Source organism: Lathyrus oleraceus, chromosome 6 (genome assembly GCF_024323335.1).
Source record: "Lathyrus oleraceus cultivar Zhongwan6 chromosome 6, CAAS_Psat_ZW6_1.0, whole genome shotgun sequence".
NCBI lineage: Eukaryota > Viridiplantae > Streptophyta > Magnoliopsida > Fabales > Fabaceae > Lathyrus > Lathyrus oleraceus.
Genome location: NC_066584.1, coordinates 322261553 through 322282608, shown reverse-complemented (window position 1 = coordinate 322282608; position 21056 = coordinate 322261553). Strand labels below are relative to the sequence as shown.

Here is a 21056-nt window from a genome sequence, read left to right as displayed (position 1 = left end):
TTACGTAAAACACATGGCTTTGAGTAGTCGAAATCTGTCCAGATAGTCATCAATTGGCTCAGTGAACTTTCGTCTAACACTAGCCAACTTTTTCAAACTTATCTTCGTTTTCCCCATGTAAAACTGCTCATGGAACATTCTTTCCAGTTGGTTCCAAGTGTGGATCGAATTTTGGGGCAAGGTTGTGAACCATGTGAAAGCATTCTTTGTGAGAGAACTCAGAAAAAATTTCATCCTAAGGCTCTCGTTATTTGACATATCTCCAGCCTCGATTAAATATCTCGCCACGTGCTCAACACTAGACTCAGTAGTATCCCTAGCAAACTTGGTGAATTTGGGGATTTTGGTCATGAGGGGTGCTTCTGCTTGTAAGATATACTCTGCTAAAGGCGACGTATAATTTGGCCTTCTAAGGCCAAAATTTACCAAGTTTCGAACCATGATTCTTTCGACTATAGTTGCTAGGTTATTATCTGCTGTCACATCGTCATGTCGAACTTGATGTATGATATCATCATCATTTTGGTTTTTATTCACCATTAACATCCTTGGTTCCCTGGAAACTTGTGGTTAGATCCTAGGGGGTCCTGCTACTCCCCCTTGGTTTTGTGGGATCTGGTTAATGGTGAGGTCTTCCTCAAACATGGCCTCTTGATTCTCTCTTATCCAATCCCTAGGAGGAGGATGTTGGTGTTGAGGTATACCAAGAAACTCAGACATTCGAGCCACCTGTGATGTCATCTGTTGATTCGACTGAGTCATATTTTGAATTAGAGGATTCAACACAGTGGTCAAAGTTAACCATTTCACGATTGCTTTCGTCCATCTGTTGCCTCCATGCTGTCGCAGAGTAATTAGTAAGAGTCGGTAGTTGTGTCGGTGTCTCAAACCTAAAGATTGGTTGGTTCGATCCATGTTAATCCCAGACCCTTGCACTAGAGAATTTATGTTGACCACCGGTTCTGAAAAAGTAGAACCAGCATTCTGTAAATTGGCCCTCACTGAAGTTGGCATTCCATACGGCTGCTCTCGACTACCAAATGGTATTGAGAAACCAGGGGGTACCAAAGACCTATTTGGAATATCTCTAATTGGTGAAGGAGTATGAGGAGCCCCCCTAGGCCCAATGTAAGTTAAAATTGGTTCAGTATGGGAGATCGAATGCGTAGGCATCGAACTCACCATAGACAGAACTGCTTCAGACACACGCGATGTGGCAGTGTTTGCCCCTATCGAGGGAGAAGGGAGCGCTATGTTACTAGTTGATGGATTTTGAGAGTTTGGGGTCTCTGGAGGATTCACATTTGCCATCCTCATATGGGGTTCTCTCCCTGTTCGTTGTTCGTCGTTTATGGCTATTTTACCACTTCTTAATAACATACAACGAATCTTTCAAAAAATAAAAACTTAACAACCAGAACTACACACAAACGTAACATTAGAACTTGTCCCACTGGGCGTGCCAATTTGTTTACCTTGAAAATCGGTAAACAACCGTTGATCTTCCAAATTTCTAAATTTGGTTACTTGTAGGATCGATCAGATTGATCCTAGGACATGCGCTAATTGTTTTTGAAATGTGATAGTGACGAATACTCAATAATAAGCGTCAAATCAGAGTTTGAAAACTAACAGAAAAGGGTGAGTTGAATGAAAGAAACCTTAAAGGATTTATAAATGACAAAGTAAATGTCGAAAATGCAGGAATCTTAAAACTGTAAAGTAAGTATTGAAAGCGGGGAAAAAACAAAGAAATCTTAAAACTGCAAATGACAAAGTAAAAAAAGGGTGTTTTAAATGAAGAAGTAAGGAAGTATATTTCTGGAAAGAAAAGTAAAGACAAATTTATATTTATTTGCTTTGAAATAACTAACAATGGTGTAGACAACGTACATTCTGTGTTTTACGGTTCTTCTTCACACAAATACTTAGTGAATTTACAAATTTTTATACACAATTTGACACACACTTTTCTAACACTAAGACCCCATATTTATACTGGATCGAGATAACCGCTTTGATGGTTCTTCAATCATGTCGAGACACCTGGCGTCTTGCATGCACGCATTCATCCACTGTGCTCCACGTGTGCTCTCACGGTTTCTGACGAAGGCAAAGTTCCCTCCCTTATTTGAATTTTGAATCTTTGATCAAAAAACCGTTTTCAACTGTTTCTCTGAAGAACCCCTCTGGAGTTTCTGCTGTATGCTTGATCTTTATTCACCTGGCCAAGTCGACTCACCTCTAGCTGGTCGAATACTACTTCCTGGTCGGAAAAAATTATGCATATAATTTCCGATTTTGGTAATTCTTAATGGGCATCGAAAAATATGAGCCAACAATTATAAAGGTTAAAACATATATGCTGCAAAGACATTATTCTACCAGTTTTCAAAATTGGAATGTGTCATGTTCAACATCATGCATATTTGTTTACGTTGATTTTGTACTACTGATTTTATTAAAAAAGTAAGTTGAATATAAAATGGTTTAAATTTAAATATATTTATATAATTGAAAATTATATTCACCTTAAAAAATTATAAATTTTGTTATGTAAAAGGACAAAAAAAAACTAAGTCCAAACTAATGTCGATCCACTTCCAAATGGTATGATGTATAAAACCATCACACGACATATTTCAAGTACGCTTTTTAATCTATATTTTTACTATACTCATTTTGAATTTTGAACTAACTTGTGTGTTGAAATGTTAACCTTGCAGATCCACCTTTGCGTTGCTGTGTCGATGATCAGAGCAATCGGTTCAAGATTCTTCACTATCATCGTACACCTAATTCGAGTTCCATAACAGAACAATGGCGTTATCTATGAGAACGACTCCTAATTCCCGTGAAATTCCATGTGTAGACCATCTTTGATCCAAAATCAGATCTCTACCATAACGGAAGTAGTAGCTCCATTCATCACGCAAAAAAGATCCGTCAAATCTTCTGATTCTGTCCTACACCAATTATCATCTATCGATGAGATCCGCAGTACACCGACATCTAGTGTAGATTCATCATCAGAGTGTCTCTCCCAAATAATAATTGATGTTGAACAACAAAGTAGAGATCAACTGGTGATATGATTTCTAGATCGGGAAAATACCAATCAAACTCCGAACTTTGATCTATCGCTATTCTTAGCAATCATCGCTTTTAATCGTACTTTGACAAGATTCCTCATAAATGACATAAGCTCTTGCAACATCCTATACATTGACACTTTCGACCAATTAGGACCTTATCACCCAGATCTAAATCGATATCACGACAGAGATCTGTTGGCTCTCAAAGATTCAATAATTCACCCTTGCAAAGTGATAGTTGTGATGCTATTATTGAGAGAAGGAGTGCGTGAAAGAAAGGTAACTCTCATTTTCCTTGTAATTTCGTGTAGAAGCTCCTCCAAGGGTATCTTGGGAAGATCCTTATTGAAAAAAATAGATGGGGTAGAATCCCCGATCCACCTGAAGATATATGGAAGGGAAGCCATCCTGTCATACCCCAAAATTTGCCTGTTAATTTTTATGATAAATTGATTCATGCATGACATTCATTTCACATTTGCATTCATTCATTAATATACATTCTCATATAAGTTATAAATTTTAATTTATTTATTATGTGATACAGATATAAAAAATAATAATGATTTTGGTTATCTGTATGATATACATAAATTATATATATATAAATAAAATAGTTTTAATTTAATGATAAATAAAAATAGATTTGAATTTTAATTGTATAATTAAAATTTTAAATTAATTTTATTTGTTAAAGCTCATTAAATTATAATAACTATTTTTTATAATTTAGTGACTCATGTTCCATTTATTCATTATTTATAAATAGTATTTATTTAGTAATTCACGTTTTTTACTTAATAAAATTTATTTATAAGAGTAACATTTTTTTTAAAAGCCCATAAATTATAAAATAATTTTGGTTGATATAAGTAAGAATAATTTTGATTTTTTATGGGCTTTTAAAAAAATGTTACTCTTATAAATAAATTTTATTAAGTAAAAAACGTGAATTACTAAATAAATACTATTTATAAATAATGAATAAATGGAACATGAGTCACTAAATTATAAAAAATAGTTATTATAATTTAATGAGCTTTAACAAATAAAATTAATTTAAAATTTTAATTATACAATTAAAATTCAAATCTATTTTTATTTATCATTAAATTAAAACTATTTTATTTATATATATAAAATTTATTTATATCATACAGATAACCAAAATCATTATTATTTTTTATATCTGTATCACATAATAAATAAATTAAAATTTATAATTTATATGAGAATGTATGCTAATGAATGAATGCAAATGTGAAATGAATGCCATGCACGAATCAATTTATCATAAAAATTAACAGGCAAATTTTGGGGTATGACACATCCATTATGAGCATCGACCTTGAAGAAGTAAAACAAATCAAAGAGATCATCCTTAAGGGCATCCTCGCTTCATCAGTAGTAACAGATGAAGGTACGAGAATGTCAATATATTCGATTTGGATGCACCCGAAGATGAAGTTATGTCTGTCTCACACGGTGAGTTAAAGGTTATCTAGCTCGACAAAATCCCGCTCGGCCGGTGAAGATAGGGTTTGAGCTTCCATTCGAGGTAAGATCCACACTAATCGAATGCCTCCAAGCAAACACAAACCTTTTCTCTATTTCTCTGCACGAGATGCCCGATATCAATCCCATTGTGGTCTGCCATCAACTAAACGTTGACCCCAACATCAACTACGTCTCTCAGCAGCGAAGAAGGCAGTCCCTTGAGAAATATGAGGCCACCACAAGCACGATGAAAGGTCCATTAGATGCATAATTCATTTCTGAGGTGAAGTATTGGTAATGGCTTTCCAACGTCATTCTAGTGAAGAAGGTATCTAGAAAGTGGTAGATGTGTGTCGACTACACTGATTTAAATAAAGCATGCCCAAAAGACTTTTACCTATTCTCAAACATCGATAAACTTGTAGATAATTCAGCCAGGTATATGTTATTATCATTCATAGACACTTACTTTAGGTATAATCCGATACTCATGTTCGGACCCGAATGAATGAATACAACATTCATGACCGAGCAAATCAATACAACGTCATGCCCTTCGGGTTGAAGAATGATTCCACATATCAGAGGATGATGAATAAGATCTTATAAGAAAAGCTAAGAGATACACTGAAGTATACATGAATAGCATGATCGTAAAGTCCGGTCAAAAGTAACTTCATGCTCAACACCTCCAACGAGTGTTAAAAAGGGTCCAACAATATAATATGAGACTCAATCAAGAGAAGTGCACCTTCCGGGTAAGATTCAACAAGTTATTAGGCTTCTACCTAACAGGGTGGGAAATCGAAGCAAATCCCGACAAATACGACACCGTAGTCTGAATGAGCATTCCAACCTCAAAGAAGGATGTCCAATAGTTGAACGATATGTTGACCGCTTTGAACAAGTTCATCTCAAAATCTGCACCACACACATTTCCTTTTTATAGGCTGCTTAGGAAAGAAGCGAAGTTCGATTGGACATCTGACTGCGAAAAGGCATTTAAGTCGTTGAAGAAAAAACTGGCCACATCATCAGTGCTTTTCTTAGGATTATGTTATACTCTTTCTAACATTCTTTTATAGGGCAATGCTTTTAACATGTGAGTTTGGCGATATGATAATAACAAGACTTTATCTATTAAAAAAGCCTATCAATTGCTTACTCAGGCTGAGTCAGAGCCAAAGGATCATTTTTCGCTTTAGAATTTAATTTGGAATAAATTCGCCCCTTTAAAGGTTTCCCTTTTTTCTTAGAGAGTAATTCAAAACCAACTTCTTATTGAGAATAACTTGTGAAAATGTGCTATCATCGATGCACAATCTTCTTATTGTTTTTATAGGTGTGCAATTGAAAAAAAAGGTCTAAACATTTATTCTTTGATTGTATTTTTTTTTTGAGTTTTCGGTACAAAATTTTGAATTGGTTAGTAGTTCTGGGTGTTTTGTCAAATAATAATCTTCATCATATCCAATAATTTATTGGTCTTTTACCGCTTAAAAATGATTCTCGTGATTGTCTGAATCATTTGGTCATATTATGCTTAAATTATTAGATAAAATCATATTCACAGGTTATTTGAGCGCAAAGAATGTCATTATCTGACATAGTTAATAATGTTAAATTTCATGTTTAACGATAGATTAATATCAAATACACAGGGCCGATCCTGAGCCTCAAAGATACGGCGACCTCAAAATTTTGAGAGGTATAATTGAGAAATTATAATACTAAAATACTAAATTATATACATATATTGTTTGCGTAGTTTAGTGGCTTAGTCCTTAATTTTTGAAGTTGAATGTCAACTGTTTAAAATTCCACTCCTTTCAAAGTTTTAATTACCTTTTTATTAAAAGGATGTATAAAAAATATTCAGCTCATTCTAAAGTTTCAATTATCTTTTTCTTTTTACAAAAGATTAAAATTATATTTTCCTTCCAAAACTTTATTTATCTTTTTATTGAAAGGATGCTTCAAGAACTTTCAGCCTTTCAAAACTACAATTACTTTTTTTTTACAATAGATCAAAAGGATGCACCAAAAACATATATATCAATATGTCAACCACATTTTTAATTATAAAATAATTTTTATATAATCAATTGAAGTTTTAAATGAGATCATCCTAACCCTTATAATTTTATTTTAATCTATTTTAGTATAAATTTTAGAGACTACTTATAAATTATAACTAAATACTTAAAAGTTCATCATACAACCAACTCTTTTACTATCAAATTCTTATGATAGAACTCTAATCCATTATCATTTGTGCTTTGATTTATTATTATTATAGAGAGAGATATTGTTAAAATTTATTTTATAATAATATATTAAAAGGTTAGCAATATTAGTATCATTTTGATTTGATGCATTATTTTGTCCCCTTAATTTAACTTAATATTTCTTTTCAGTCCTTTAATTAAAAATACTACATACTAATCCCTTCAAAACTATTCCATTACATAAAATAGTCATTCCCTTTAAATTTTATGAAAAAATTTATTCATACTTTTATTTTCTTTCCATTCCTTTGTTTGAATAATCTTATAATATGTTTATTTGACTTAAAAAAAATCCATAAAATATATAAAAATTCCTCTCGATTTAATTCAAAATATCTTAAAATGATCAAATTGATGAATATTATATACTTTAACATATTATAGTAAATATTTTAGAAATTAAATTAAAGTGATTCTAATAATTTATGCACTAAATCATTGACTTTTAAAGAGCTTTTGTTGAGATTTTGAATCCAATCATTTATTTAAAAAAGAATTAAAAAACCGTCTAAACTTATATTGAAGTTCAAGATGATTTTTTATTTAACATAAATGTTATTTATTTATTTTTTAAATGTGTATTTTTCATTCAACTGATTTTATGAGTTTGTTTTAGTTGATACTGGGAACACTCTTATGCTTTTTGCCTTGCAGGTCTTACATTATTCATTTCATATTTGAAATCTTAATAACAAGTCGATATGTCCGAGTGGTTAAGGAGACAGACTTGAAATCTGTTGGGCTTCGCCCGCGCAGGTTCGAACCCTGCTGTCGACGTTATATTTTAGAGAAATTTATATCATATTTTTTGGAATGTTACAAAATATTTGTGAATACTACCAAATTTCTTGAGCTGTCATTTCTTATAAGCTCTCGGTTCCCTCCAAAACATAAAACAATCTGTTTCACTTATTTTAAAAAAATGTTTTTCTAATAGTATTATACATATTTTTAAAATAAAAATTTGGTTAAAATATTTTTTTATAAAGTTTTATTTATATATTTCATCATTTATTTTATCAACAAATTCAAGGTATCAAATTTTTTTAAAAATCACTTAAATTTAAAGATATTTTAAATAAATTTTCATAAAAATTATATTTGAATTTTTTTTATTATAAAATTTGTAATCTTAACTATATTCTTATCTTTAATAATAAATATTTATGTTACTGGATGTCAAAACTAATCGTAAAGGGGTAGAAGACTAAATCACTTCGCCATTTACAAAATCTCATAATTAAGGGACTGTTGTTGTTTTGCGCAACAATCTCTAACCTTCCTATATGAGGTTTACTTGCAGGACCGACTAAGGAGTCCCAGACTTAGTGTTTTTGGTGTATGGCTATTTGGTAAACAATATTTCTGACTGGTTGAAAGGGTGTAAACGAGACTCTTGACGAGTCAAGGAAATAATAAAGGTAAAATAACAAGTAAAAACGATAAAGTACTGAAAGAAAGATGATAAAAGATAAAGTAAGGCAAGACAAAAGATAAGCTTTGTGAGGATTAAATGACTTGTAATTATAAAGTGAAGGCAAAATACATTGTTTGTAAGGAGAGTAACTTTTTTCTCGTAAACGCTTTGGTACTTCAAGCTTTACCCCTACTGTAAATGTTCAAATTGCCACCTTTGAATTCTCACATAACATTGGCTTAAATACTAGTTCAAAATAACCATCAGGAGGTTACAAAGCCCTCTTGAGCTGCCACGTGTCGGTCCACTTCCCTCATTTTGGTGCATAACTATCCATGACCTCTTTACGTGCCCACATTCCCATTTTCCACTCAGAGCCTTTCGACTTCGGCCCAATCTTTATATGTGTCGATCGACAGCCTCATCCACCTTCATGTCGAGGAGCTTCCGACAGAACCCCTGGTCAAAATTGGCTTTTCCCTTAGCCAAAATTTGCCAACTAACAAATTTCCCCCTAAAAAGGCTAACTTCGACATGAGCGAGTCGATCGAGAAACTGACATTTTGACGTTCCAAATTTCGGCTAGTTGTCTTGTCAATACACATGACTTAATACATAATGATGATTTTTTCGGCCACGCGATTTCCAAGACACTCAACCATCATTAGCAGCCATCCCTAGGTCGTGGGATCTCAACCGAACCCCGTAACTCTTCTGATTACTTCCTAGCCAGCCACTTGTCAGTCGCTTACATGCTCGACTGTTCACCTTACTTGGCTTATAAATAAAGTCTTCCACTTCTTTACACATTTTTCTGCCTCCATACTCGCGTATCCTCTTTCTCAAAACCTCAAACACACTTCTGCATCGCGCTTTCTTACACAACATTTCTGAAGAACTTCAAACCTTTACTTTACTTCTTCAATGGCTTCTTCATCTCTCGCGAAAGAAAACGTATCTTACGGCACTTCCCACAACTGCATTGCCTTTAGGCTTACTACTAAAGAAGGGATGAAAAGTACTCATCAACCTTCATCGTATGATGAATCCATTCTCAAGAACTGGAAAAACTAGTTGGTGATCCCATTCGTGGTGGACAAAAATCTACTGGCTTTCCACGGTCCCCTTGCTGATGCCAAATCTTCCCCAACAAAGGTTGCACCCTTCTTTCCTGGGTATAAACTCTCTATGCCTCATGCTTTCGAAAAATCCATCGCATTTGATGTCAGGTTCATGGAGGCAAAATCTAGGGTTTTTCGTTCCATGGCCACTCCTGGCAATAAGAAGTACTTGGCGTGGCTTAACAAAGTGAAACTCAACAAGGCGAATATCGAATGGGATTCCAGTGAGGCGAAGATCGAATGCTGACCTCCAAATAAACATGAAACTCAACAAGGCTAAGATCGAATGGGATTCCAGTGAGGCTTGTGAACAAGAGCTTGATGAGTTCGAACACAAGAAGGAAGAGTGTCTCCGTTAGCGGGAAGTCTTCGATCAACAAATCTATGATTACCAAGCCCAAATCGCGGAGCTTCACAAAAATATTGTCGAAGTGGAAGCGCATAAGGCTTCTTTGGAGACGGTTAAAGGGATCCCTGAGCAGGAGGTAATCGACAGTGAGGTCATGAGAGGGGTATCTCATGGGGAGAGAGCCCTCAAAATTGAAGTCGACATCAAGTATCTACGCGGGAATATAATCTCTCTGGATAATAGGATTAAGCATGAGATAGTCGCGTTTGAGGATTTCAAATCTAGGTTCCCCATTTAAATTTTTTCTTCAAACTTTGTAGGTCTCGTCGACCATATTTGTAATGTCCTCCTGGGACACTTTCTCCAAAATCAATGAAACTTTATGTTTGAATCTGTATTTCCTGTAGCATAGGTTTATATTTCTTCAAATATTTTCCATTTACTCTTAAGACCCTTTGATCCCCACCAAGTTCTTCGATTTCATACGCGTTGTTACTGTATGTCAGAGTTACTCGAAATTGTCCTTCCCATTTTGGTGACCACTTACATAGGGTTCGATCTCGACGATCCATAGGCAAAATTACTTTCCAAATGTAATCATTATCAACAAAGGTTTTTCCCTTTATTTTTCTATTGTATACCTTGGCTACGTGTTCCTTTTGTCGGATCAACATTTCGACCGCAGTCAACCTTTCTTTGTCTAAATCAGCCAACTCGTCGAACATCATGTTCCAGTATTGCTCTGACTAAAGATCATTCTGACGTTGGACTCTGACGGTCTGTAGGCATATCTCCGCTGACAATATGGCGTCGTGACCAAACGTTAGTCGAAATGGCGTCGAATTCGTCGCCTCTTTGGGGGAAGTTCGACATGCCCGTAGAATTTGGTCCAAAGACTTGTGCCAATTCTCTGGCTTTTTACAAACGTGCTTCTTAATCAGACTTATTATTACTTTGTTGGCTGCCTCTACTCTACCATTTGCTTGTGCATAGTAAGGTGTAGAGGTAACCAATCTGAAACCTGTCTCGCCGGTAAATTCTTGCATCTTTTGTCCCACGAATACTGACCCTTGATCCGTCGTAATGGTCTCTGGGATACCAAACCTATACACGATATATCTCTGAATGAATTCGATCACCGCCTTTTGGTCCACCTTTACTAGAGGGACAACCTCAACCCATTTGGTGAAGTAGTTTATCTCGACTAGGATAAACTTCTGTTGCTTCGACGAAGCCGGTCGAATTTCTCCAATGATGTCTAAAGCCCAACCCCTAAAAGGCCATGGTTTGATAATAGCATGCAACTCACTTGCCGACATATGTTGGACACCCGCGTGCCTTTGACATTCCTGACATCCTTTGGCAAACTCGATGCAATCTTTCAACCTGTTGGGTCAGTAAACCCCTTGTCGGAACATCAACCATTTCATCTTATGGTCTGCCTGGTGGGCGTCATAGGCCCTACTGTGTACTTCGTAGATGGCTAAATACGCTTCGGTATCTCCTAGGCATCTGAGTAGTAACCCCTATGATGTCTTCTTTAGCAATTTGTTGCCTGACCACACATAGCTCAAAGCCCTATATTTGGTTTTTCTGTCAGTACCCCCGACTGGATTCTCCAAGTAATCGATGATTGGCTTTCTCCAATCTGTCGGTGATGAACTGTTGATAGAAAAAACTTCATGTTCCTATGCCTCTTCAACTCCACGGGTTTCTTGACACTCTTCATCGGCCCCCCACCATGACCGACGTTCTCGTTGAGGACGTCTTCTGTTGGGGACATACTTGATACCATTTTTCCTCGAACCTCGATCATATCTTATAACTTCGACTTAGACATTTTATATCCTGAAGCGACTTGGGCCAGCTTGTTGGCCTTTTGGTTCTCACTTCTTGGAACATGTCTTGTGTCCGCAACTTCGAAGTGTTCTAGTAACCGCGTTGCAGTCACGAAATATTTCAGCAGACTCCCCTTGATGCACTTATATTCGCGCGTGACTTACTTTATTATCAACTCCGAGTCTCCCTTCACTTTGATTCGACTGGCTCCCAACTCTTTCAAAAGCTGAAGGTCGACTATTAAGGCCTCATATTCGGCTTCGTTGTTGGAACACTTCTCATTAATCATGTACTTAAACTTCGTCGGACCTACCTGAGGGGATAATGTTAAAACCCCAACTCCTGTTCTGTCTTTGTGACTCAATCCGTCGAAATATAGACGCCATGGTATGGTGTCGACTACATTCAGGGATGATTCGGCCATGGTATGATCCACTATAAAATCCACCACAATCTGGCCTTTCATGGCTTTTAAAGGCTTGAAAGTTAGAGGAAACTCTGCCAACGCCAATGACCATTTCCTAATTCTACTATGTAGAATAGACTTACACAACATATGTTTAATAATATCGTAATGAGACGAAACATAAACATCAACTGGTTTAATATATTGTTTTAATTTCATACAGGCAAAGTACAAACACAGACATAGTTTTTCTATGAGAATGTACCTAGTTTCAGTATCTACCGACATTCTACTGAGGTAATATATGGGCCTTTCGACACCATTACAACCCTCTTGGGCCAACATGCTCCCTATAGTTGTATTAGATGCAACAATATATAAACTCATACTTTTATTTCTACTGGGGGCAACAGGATAATAGGCTTGGTAAGATACCCCTTGATCGCGTCGAAAGCCTCTTGTTGTTCAGGGCCCTAGTGAAAATCACTTTCCTTCTTAATTTTAAGCAGTGGCAAAAACACCTATGTTTTACCACTTAGGTTCGAGATGAACCTTCTTAAGAAGTTTATTTTCCCCAACAAAGACTGAAGTTGTTTCTTTGTAGATGGGCTTTTAAGGTCTAAGATCGCCTTCGTCTTGTTCTGATTGATCTCTAAACCTCGTTTGTGTACCACAAGTCCCAGGAAGTCACCTGCGTGTACCCCGAAAGCACACTTCAATGGATTCATTTTCAATCCATATTTCCTTATTCTATCAAACGAGTGTCGAAGGTGGTCCAGGTGTCCGTCTTGCGACGATGATTTCACCATAATGTCGTCGATATATACCTGCATGAACTTCTCAATGAAGTCATAAAATGTGGCATTCATGGCCCTTTGGTAAGTTGCTCTTGCGTTTTTTAAACCAAGCGGCATGACGACCTACTCGTATGTCCCCAACGCACCAGGGCATCGAAACACTGTCTTGGGGACATCTTCTTCGGCAATGAGAATATGATTGTAGCTGGAGTATCCATCAAGTAGGCTCAGATACTCAAAAACTGCGGCCGAGTCGACCAATATTTCCGCCACTGGTATTGAATATTCATCCTTTGGCGTGGCATTGTTTAGATCCCTGAAATCTATACAAATCCTAAGAGTTCCATTTTTCTTGATGACAGGCACTATGTTGGCCAACCATTCGACGTACCTTGTCGTTCTTATGAAACGACTTTTTAGGAATCTTTCGATTTCTTGCTTGATCTTCGAAGTAACATTCGGAGCGAACCATCGAGGGTGTTGCTTCACCGGCTTCTTCCCAGGTTGGATAGGCAGTCGATGTTCTACTACGCTTCGATCCAAATCTAGCATCTCGTCATAATCCCAGGAAAAGCAGTCCTTGTATTCAGTCAACACCTCGACTAGCTTTGCCTTCATCTCTGACCCCACCTTATCACTTATGTAGGTAGGTCTTTTTGAAGTTCCATTTCCCAAGTCGATCTCTTCGAGGGGATTTTGCGTTTGCATCTTCTGAGACTCACTTTGTGGGTTCTTTTCGAACCCCAAAGGCTCATTGTCATAGATACAATCAAGCCTCCGGCTTTCTGAAGCTGTTGTCTGGTCTAGTCGACCATCATCTAGACTTTCGACCTCACAGGCCAAATTCTGGAGTCTCTTCCTTTCTAGAATTGACTTCCTCTTGTTTTCAGCCAAATAGGTCGAAATTCGAGCCAGGCTTTTTGACTCAGCAGTCATCTTTGTCGACTGCTGGCCACCCCGTATATGGGATTCCTGTCTCTGATCATGTGTCTTCCTCGTTATCCCAAATGAAACCATGATCAGGGTCTAAGTTCAAAACTCGACCAATATTGATGGAAGTATAGGATCCCGGCTCGTCATCACATGGCGCTATGTTCGCCAAATGTTGGTCAAACGACCTTTTGGAACCCCTGTCGTCGACCCGGTAATAGCTTTGGTCGGCCTCAATATCTTGTATGATGTCGTCTTTTCTCCAGATTATAAGCCTTTGGTGGACCGTTGAGGGAACAACCCCTATCTCATAGATCCATTCTCGACCCAGGAGTAAGTTGAAGTTGGCTTTTGAATCTATTACCATAAATAATGGTGAACGTGTTGTTGTGCCTACCGCGAGGTCGACCTGGACCACCCCCATTATATTGCGGGTCTTCCCTTCATAATTTGAAAGGACCATGTTGTGTTGTCGGAGATCTTCATCGACTTTTCCCATATTCTTGAGCATAGTATATGGCATTAGGTTGACTGCAACACCTCCATCGACAGAAACCTTATTCACTGTCATTCTATCCACCTTAGCTCTGATGAACAATGGTTTTAGATGGTACATCATCCCAGGACCGGGCCTTTCAACATTGCTTTCTGCTTTTCCACCATGCCGATGTTCATGACATAGTAGCATAAAGGCTTTCCCCCTTCTGTTTCGTCTGGTACAAAGTCTCCCTTTTATTCAAAATCAGATACGATGACGTATTCGGCTGGAAGTACCGACACAATACCGCAATTTACGATGAAATCATCAACGTAGATATCGTCGTTGTTTTCGTCGTACATATCCTCGTCGAATTCCTCATCAGACTGAGGAGAATACCCAGGTTCTTCTTCCTCTGGTTGGGGAGAATACTCTGCCACCCTCCTTCGATTTTTCTTCTCTTCGTGGCCGTCCCTCGATCTCTGACGAGCATTCCATATTCTGAGTAACTATCACTTCCTTCTTTCCCGTCAAGTCGACATTCATGGCCACTGTCTGGTTGACCACCATTTTTGCAAGTCCCTTGACCTTTGACACCTGTTCCTTTTGTCCAGCAGTCTCCGAAGTCTTCGACTGTGGGGTGGTAACAGCTTTCCCAGCTTTTTTGTTTCGCTGGTGGCGTCTCCATTGTGTCCTAGTCATAGGATTCTTTCCTTTGTAGTTAGAAGAGATTGTGTAACCTCTCATCTTCTTTGGAGAGGATGCCTCCTTTTCCAACACCCTCCATTTTGGCTTCTTGTCCCCATTCTAATTGACAGATTCTATCCACTTCTCTTGTGGAACATCAGTTGGAGGAATGAATGTCTTCGGGCGGGGACTTTGAAATTGTCTCCTGTACTTTTCGTTCCGTCGAGGTGCTTCGTGCCTGTCGAACACGAATCATGGGACAACAGGCTTTTCCTCCTTATCGGCCTTGTTGTCGGCCTTCAATCTTTTGGCGGTTTTCTCGTCGAATACCGCGCTGCACTTAGGGAATAATAGAGCCTTTGATCCATTCTCCTTTCACTTCTCTTGGAAGTCAAACAAACTTTTGCCAAGCTAGGGATAGGCCGGCTCGGGCCTCCTTTCGTCTTTGACTCCAAAACCTTCAGTAGTTTTGACCATCGTTACTTCAAATGAGTCAGCTAACGAGGTTGCTTTGAGAACCTCAATGAGACCATCAATAGTCTCCACCATCATGCACTATAGAGGCTCATCATACAATTCTTCTTCCACCTTCAAAGGGTCAGAATCCACCTGCATTTTTGGCCTTTTGCCAAACTGGAGCCTTCTTTCTTTCAGAGCTTTCTGCACCAAATCCCTGAAAAGAACATATTGATGAGTTTTGTGACTAAGGAAATTATGAAATTTACAAAATCCCCTTTTCTTTTTCTGTCATAGGGGAGGGTCTTTTAAACCCCAAGGGACGATAATTTGTCCGTCTTTTACCAATGGATCAAAGATCTCGTCGCATTTAGACACGTCAAACGTATATGTCTTCGCGACGTATTTGTCTGTTCTCTCTGGTTCGACATGGTTTTTCCCATTCGATGGTTTCAAAACCTTGCACGTATATGGAGGTCCTGCCTTAAGTTTCACCATGTTGACCTCACTCCTGTCGACTATATCTTCATCGTTGGAAGAGTCTCCTTCGATTGCGATGTAGGGCACTTTCTCTTTTTTATGATATCGACCCGCCTTAGACTTTTCGGCTTTCAAGAGTTTGATACCTAGAACCCTATAGGCCAATTGAACCATATCCCTAAGATACTGGGTATCCGGCTTCTTCCTTATAGAATAATCTAGAACCCCATTCGCCATTTCAACTAGTTCGTGTTCGATAGTCTAGTTCTTTAAGGTTGATCTTTGATCCCCAATCGATCCAAACTAGTTTGTGTTCTAACTTGAGTAAAGCATCGTGCCTTAAATAGTCTAAACCTGTTAAGGTATTGATCAATTGACTCAGCGACATTTGGCTTAATGCTAGCTAGTTCTTTAAGGTTGATCTTTGATTGTCCCATGTAAAATTATTCATGGAACAACCGTTCCAACTGTGTCCATGTTTGGATCGACTGTGGAGGTAGCGTTGTAAACCAGGTAAATACATTTTTCGTGAGAGAACTTGGGAAGTATTTCAACTTCAAGTCCTCGTTATTTGCTATGTCACCTGCCTCGGTTTGATATCTCGCCACATGTTCGACGGTGGATTCTTCAGTATCCCCCGTGAACTTAGTAAATTTAGGGACTTTCCATCCCCTTGGCAATTCTGTCTGTAAGACAAAATCTGGTAGAGGCGAGGAGTATGTCGGCTGTTGGAGGCAAGGAGTTACTCCGTTTCACACTATGATCCGTTCGACGATAGCCTCTAGGTTTTGTTCCCTTATGGCTGCATCGTGTCGAACTTGTCGAACCACCTGGTCAGGATCCTGGTTACGGTTAACCAGTATCACGAGGGGTCTTCGTGCCACCCTTGGGATGTGTTTGAACTCATGGTATTCTTGTTCGACAGTATCGTCTGTCATCTCCTCTTGTCGAACCGAAGTCTCTGGTCGAGGAGAAGGCATGGGATTGTGACACACTTGAGCCCTTGGAGCTCCCAAAAAGTCTCCAATCCTGGTCATTTGGGTCGCCAACTGTTGATAACTCTGCATCGAATCCTGGATCAAAGGCCTTAAAATAGTACTCATTTGCCGAGTTAGCATGTGTACTATTTCATGGTTACTTTTGTCCATTTGTTGTCTCATAACGACAACAGAGCTTGACGTAAATGTTGGGACTGATTGAGATGTCAATCCGAACCCTGGGGGCCGACCAAATGGGGTTTCCAAAGGTCCAAACCCTTGATAACGAGGGAATGGCGATGACGAGGTATCGCTGTAAGTCGAACCGAGGTTATGCATGTTTGCCATAAACTCCTTCGGTATTCCCAATGTTCTATGTATGAGAGTCGTGTAATTGGGCATATGTTGCCCCATAGTTCCCATGGTTGTCGGTGTCGGCGTTTGTGGCTGACACGACGTCATAATTCGTCTCACAATTACTGTTGAAATCGCCGACGCCATACTAGAGCCGATGTTGATAACGCGAAAAAACATCAAATATTTGCCTTGATTTACACTCAAAGATCATACCATTTTAATTATTATCACGATTATTCCGCAAGTATTCGAGTTGTTTTTGCAGGTATTTAAATCTCCAAGCATTAATGAGCAAAATGAAGAAAAGGAAGAAAACGAAGAAGAAACAAATGAGAAAGCACAGGAAAAAGCAGAAAACCAGAATGCAAAAATTGTTGATGTGACGACCGTCACAGCTTCATGACGACCGTCACGACCCAGCCTGTGACGACCGTCACAGGCCCATGACGACCGTCACAGGCCCATGACGACCGTCACGCGGCCAAAATTTACGCTTTGAAACAGTCAATCACAGGCACCCAAACGTGCCTAAAATCTCTCCAACAACATGACTCCCCCGGATTCCTCATTCAAACCAGTCCTCCTTAAATTTCTCAACCACCAAGACCTAAAGGAGCAATATATAAAGGACCAAAGTTGGAAAAATTGGGGACGCCTACATTTACACTTACGCTCTGCAATTAATTTCTACAGCTTTCTAGCTTTTTAGTTTATTTTCTTTTCAGCAACTTTGTTTCCGTTGCCTTAGTTCATTTGCCATTCTTTTTAGAATTTCCTTTTTCCCTTTCCTTTCCGTTTTCCAGTTAGCCATAGTAGTAGTTTCCTACGCTGGGGAACTACTACACTTTATTTAATTTTAGTAAGCAATTTGTATTGAAGAAGCAGAAGCCTACCGACTTGTGGAGGACTTCTCAAGTACTCCAAGATTCGCCATACTCTGTTACTTCAATTGCCATGTTTTTATTAAATTATTATTACTATTGCCAAATTATTGTTATAATTATGTCTGCCGCAATGTTGATCTGTTTATGCTCTGTGTTTTCCTTATTTAACATGTCCGGCTAAATTACCGGTATCGGTATGTAGCAATTTAATTAGATGGGATTTCATAATAATCGGTGAAAACTCTTTTTCTCAAACAATCTTTTAGGCTGAGATTTTTAATTTTAATTTAATTAACTTTATCACAAAAGCGTGAGAAGCTATTTAATACGATTTTGCCATAAGAGGGGGAAATTAACTAAGGTGAGAACCAACAATCGTGAGAGCGTGAGGCTCGAGCTGGATAGCAAAAATTAGGCATTGAGTTTAAAAACAGCGAGAGCACTTTAAAAGCAATTAGAACTTGTTTATTTTCAAAAAGTAATTTTAACTTCAAATGGGACAGCGAGAGCGTACATTCTGACTTAAAGCTATAAGCCGAATCAACAATCACGAGAGTGTGAGATAAAGCTTTTTAAATAAATATTTTCTAATGAGAGATATTTGACATTTAAACTATTCACCGGTGACTTATCGAATCCCTGACAATTAACGCGTTGCATACTGATTCCTTCCATCAATTTCTTCTTAAAACTAAATTTCCCCTAGATTTAATATCCTGCACCCGAACTTCTATTAATCATTCCCTTAGCTAAACATAGTGACATTAGCAACACTAGTTTGACCATAGGTCCCTGTGGGATCAATATCTTTTAAAACTAAAGCGACTGGACTGTGCACTTGCAGTTAAGTACCCGATAGACTATATTTTATATATAGACAAATCAAGCATCAAGTTTTTGGCGCCGTTGCGGGGGAACTGTTTTAGTCGAATAGTGCGATTCTTTCGTTGCACGGTATAGACTAAGGTAAAAATAAAAACTAATTTACTTTCCCTTATTTCCCTGATTGTATGCCAAGTACTCGCTCACAAGGCGATAACTTAGCACCACCAGTCCCAGAATTAGAGCGTTTCTTATACGTAAGATACCGAATACACGAATATCAATAAAAGTACGATATTCCCGATATCTTTTCTCATACTAAACCAAAAGAAAAACCAACCATGGCCGAAGAAGGACCACAAAATCGTCCTCTTAAATTCTACGTTACCCCGTCCCAACAAGAACCTCACAACAACATTGTTGCCCCCGCTATCAATCGAAATGATTTTGAGCTGAAACCCTCACTATTATCAGCCGTCCAACAACATCAATTTGCTGGAAATCCTACGGACGATCCTAATGAACACCTGACCAAGTTTGTGCAGTACGCAGACATTGTAAAGGCGAATGGTGTATCTCAAGATGCGATAAGACTGCGCCTCTTTCCTTTCTCACTAAGAGACAAAGCTTGGGCTTGGTTGCAATCCTTGCCATCCAACTCTGTTACGACATGGGAAGAACTGAAGAACATTTTCTTATCCCGATATTTTCCGCCGAGCAAAACTGCTATGCTAAGAGCTCAAATCAACGGATTCAGGCAAAAAGATGTAGAATCTCTCTAAGAAGCGTGGGAGAGATACAAAGACATGATGAGGATATGTCCACATCACGGTCTCGAAGACTGGGTGATCATTCACACATTTTACAATGGGCTTCTGTATAACACAAGACTGACAGTAGACCCTGCCGCAGGCGGTGCACTTATGGACAAGCCTATCAACTCATTGAAAACATGGCCCAAAACTATTGCCAATGGGGAGGTGAAAGAACTCCAGTAGAAAAGTCCCAGACGAAGGGTGGAATGTACGAAATCAGTAGCCTTGACCATGTTCATGCCTAGGTAGATGCCCTTGTTCAAAAATTAGACAGCTTGATCATACCACCCGCAACCACCGTGGCTGCTGTAACTCCAAACTGTGAGTTATGTGGAAACCCTGGACACACTGCACAAGAATGTCAAATATTAGCAGGAGTCCCAACCGATCAAGTGAATTACACACAAGGAAATCCCTATTCGAATACCTACAACCCAGGTTGGAAAAACCATCCTAATTTTTCGTATAAGAATAACAATGCCCTGTATGCACCTGGCCAAGCACTAGCTGTTCCGCCTGGATATCAAAAGCCAACTAATAATGCTCCTAACATGCCTAGGAAGTCAAATCTCAAATTAATGATGAAAAGCTTCATAGCTACCCAAGCTCAGACAAACAAAGACTTCTTGAACCAAAACATACATATTAGCGAGCAACTTAAACAACTAGCGAGCAAAGTAGACGCCTTAGCCACCTACAATAAAATGCTTGAAACACAAATTTCACAAGTGGCTCAACATCAAGCATCTACAGCCGCTCCAGCTGGAACATTTCCTGGACAGCCGCAACCTAATCCAAAAGGACATGCAAATGCCGTTATACCGAGGAGTGGAAAAGAAGTAGACGGACTCGTAGACCCAAGACTCCAAAACCCTTCCATGTACCAAAAACCAGATAAAACCTCAACTGAGCAGGTGAATGAACCAAAGGAAACGGAAGATAATACCCAAGAGGCCGAAGAGAAAGAAAAACCTTATGTGCCTCCACCTCCTTATAAACCACCCATTCCATATCCCCAAAGACTCAAAAGTTCTAAAACTGCGAGTCAATTTAGGAAATTTGTTGAACTTCTGAAGCAACTAAACATTACAATACCCTTCACAGAAGCCATCGCACAAATGCCCTCCTATGCCAAATTTATTAAGGAAATCCTATCCAATAAGAAAAAGATTAAGGATAACGAAACAGTTACACTTACTGCCGAGGGTAGCGCAATAATCCAGAATAACATGCCTCCCAAACTAAAAGACCTAGGTAGTTTTTCCATACCCTATGTCATTGGAAAATTTGTCATAGACAAAGCTCTATGCGATCTAGGAGCCAGCATTAGTGTAATGCCCTTAACCATATGTAAAAGGCTC

General features: G+C 38.3%; 1 protein-coding gene and 2 non-coding genes across 3 annotated transcripts; 1 reads left to right on the top strand and 2 right to left on the bottom strand.

The window, feature by feature from the left end:
- Positions 1-540, bottom strand: LOC127095452 (uncharacterized). The gene has a single exon (XM_051034139.1). The coding sequence runs from the start codon at positions 538-540 to the stop codon at positions 1-3; it is 540 nt and encodes a 179-aa protein (XP_050890096.1).
- Positions 541-7575: 7035 nt separating this feature from the next.
- TRNAS-UGA (transfer RNA serine (anticodon UGA)) lies at positions 7576-7657 on the top strand. The gene has a single exon. It is a non-coding gene; the product is annotated as a tRNA-Ser (tRNA).
- Positions 7658-19608: 11951 nt separating this feature from the next.
- LOC127099905 (small nucleolar RNA R71) lies at positions 19609-19715 on the bottom strand. The gene has a single exon (XR_007794367.1). It is a non-coding gene; the product is annotated as a small nucleolar RNA R71 (small nucleolar RNA).
- Positions 19716-21056: the final 1341 nt, after the last annotated feature.

Coding starts and splice junctions, on each gene's coding strand:
- LOC127095452 (XM_051034139.1), bottom strand. CDS start 540: ATGGTGAATAAAAACCAAAATGATGATGATATCATACATCAAGTTCGA.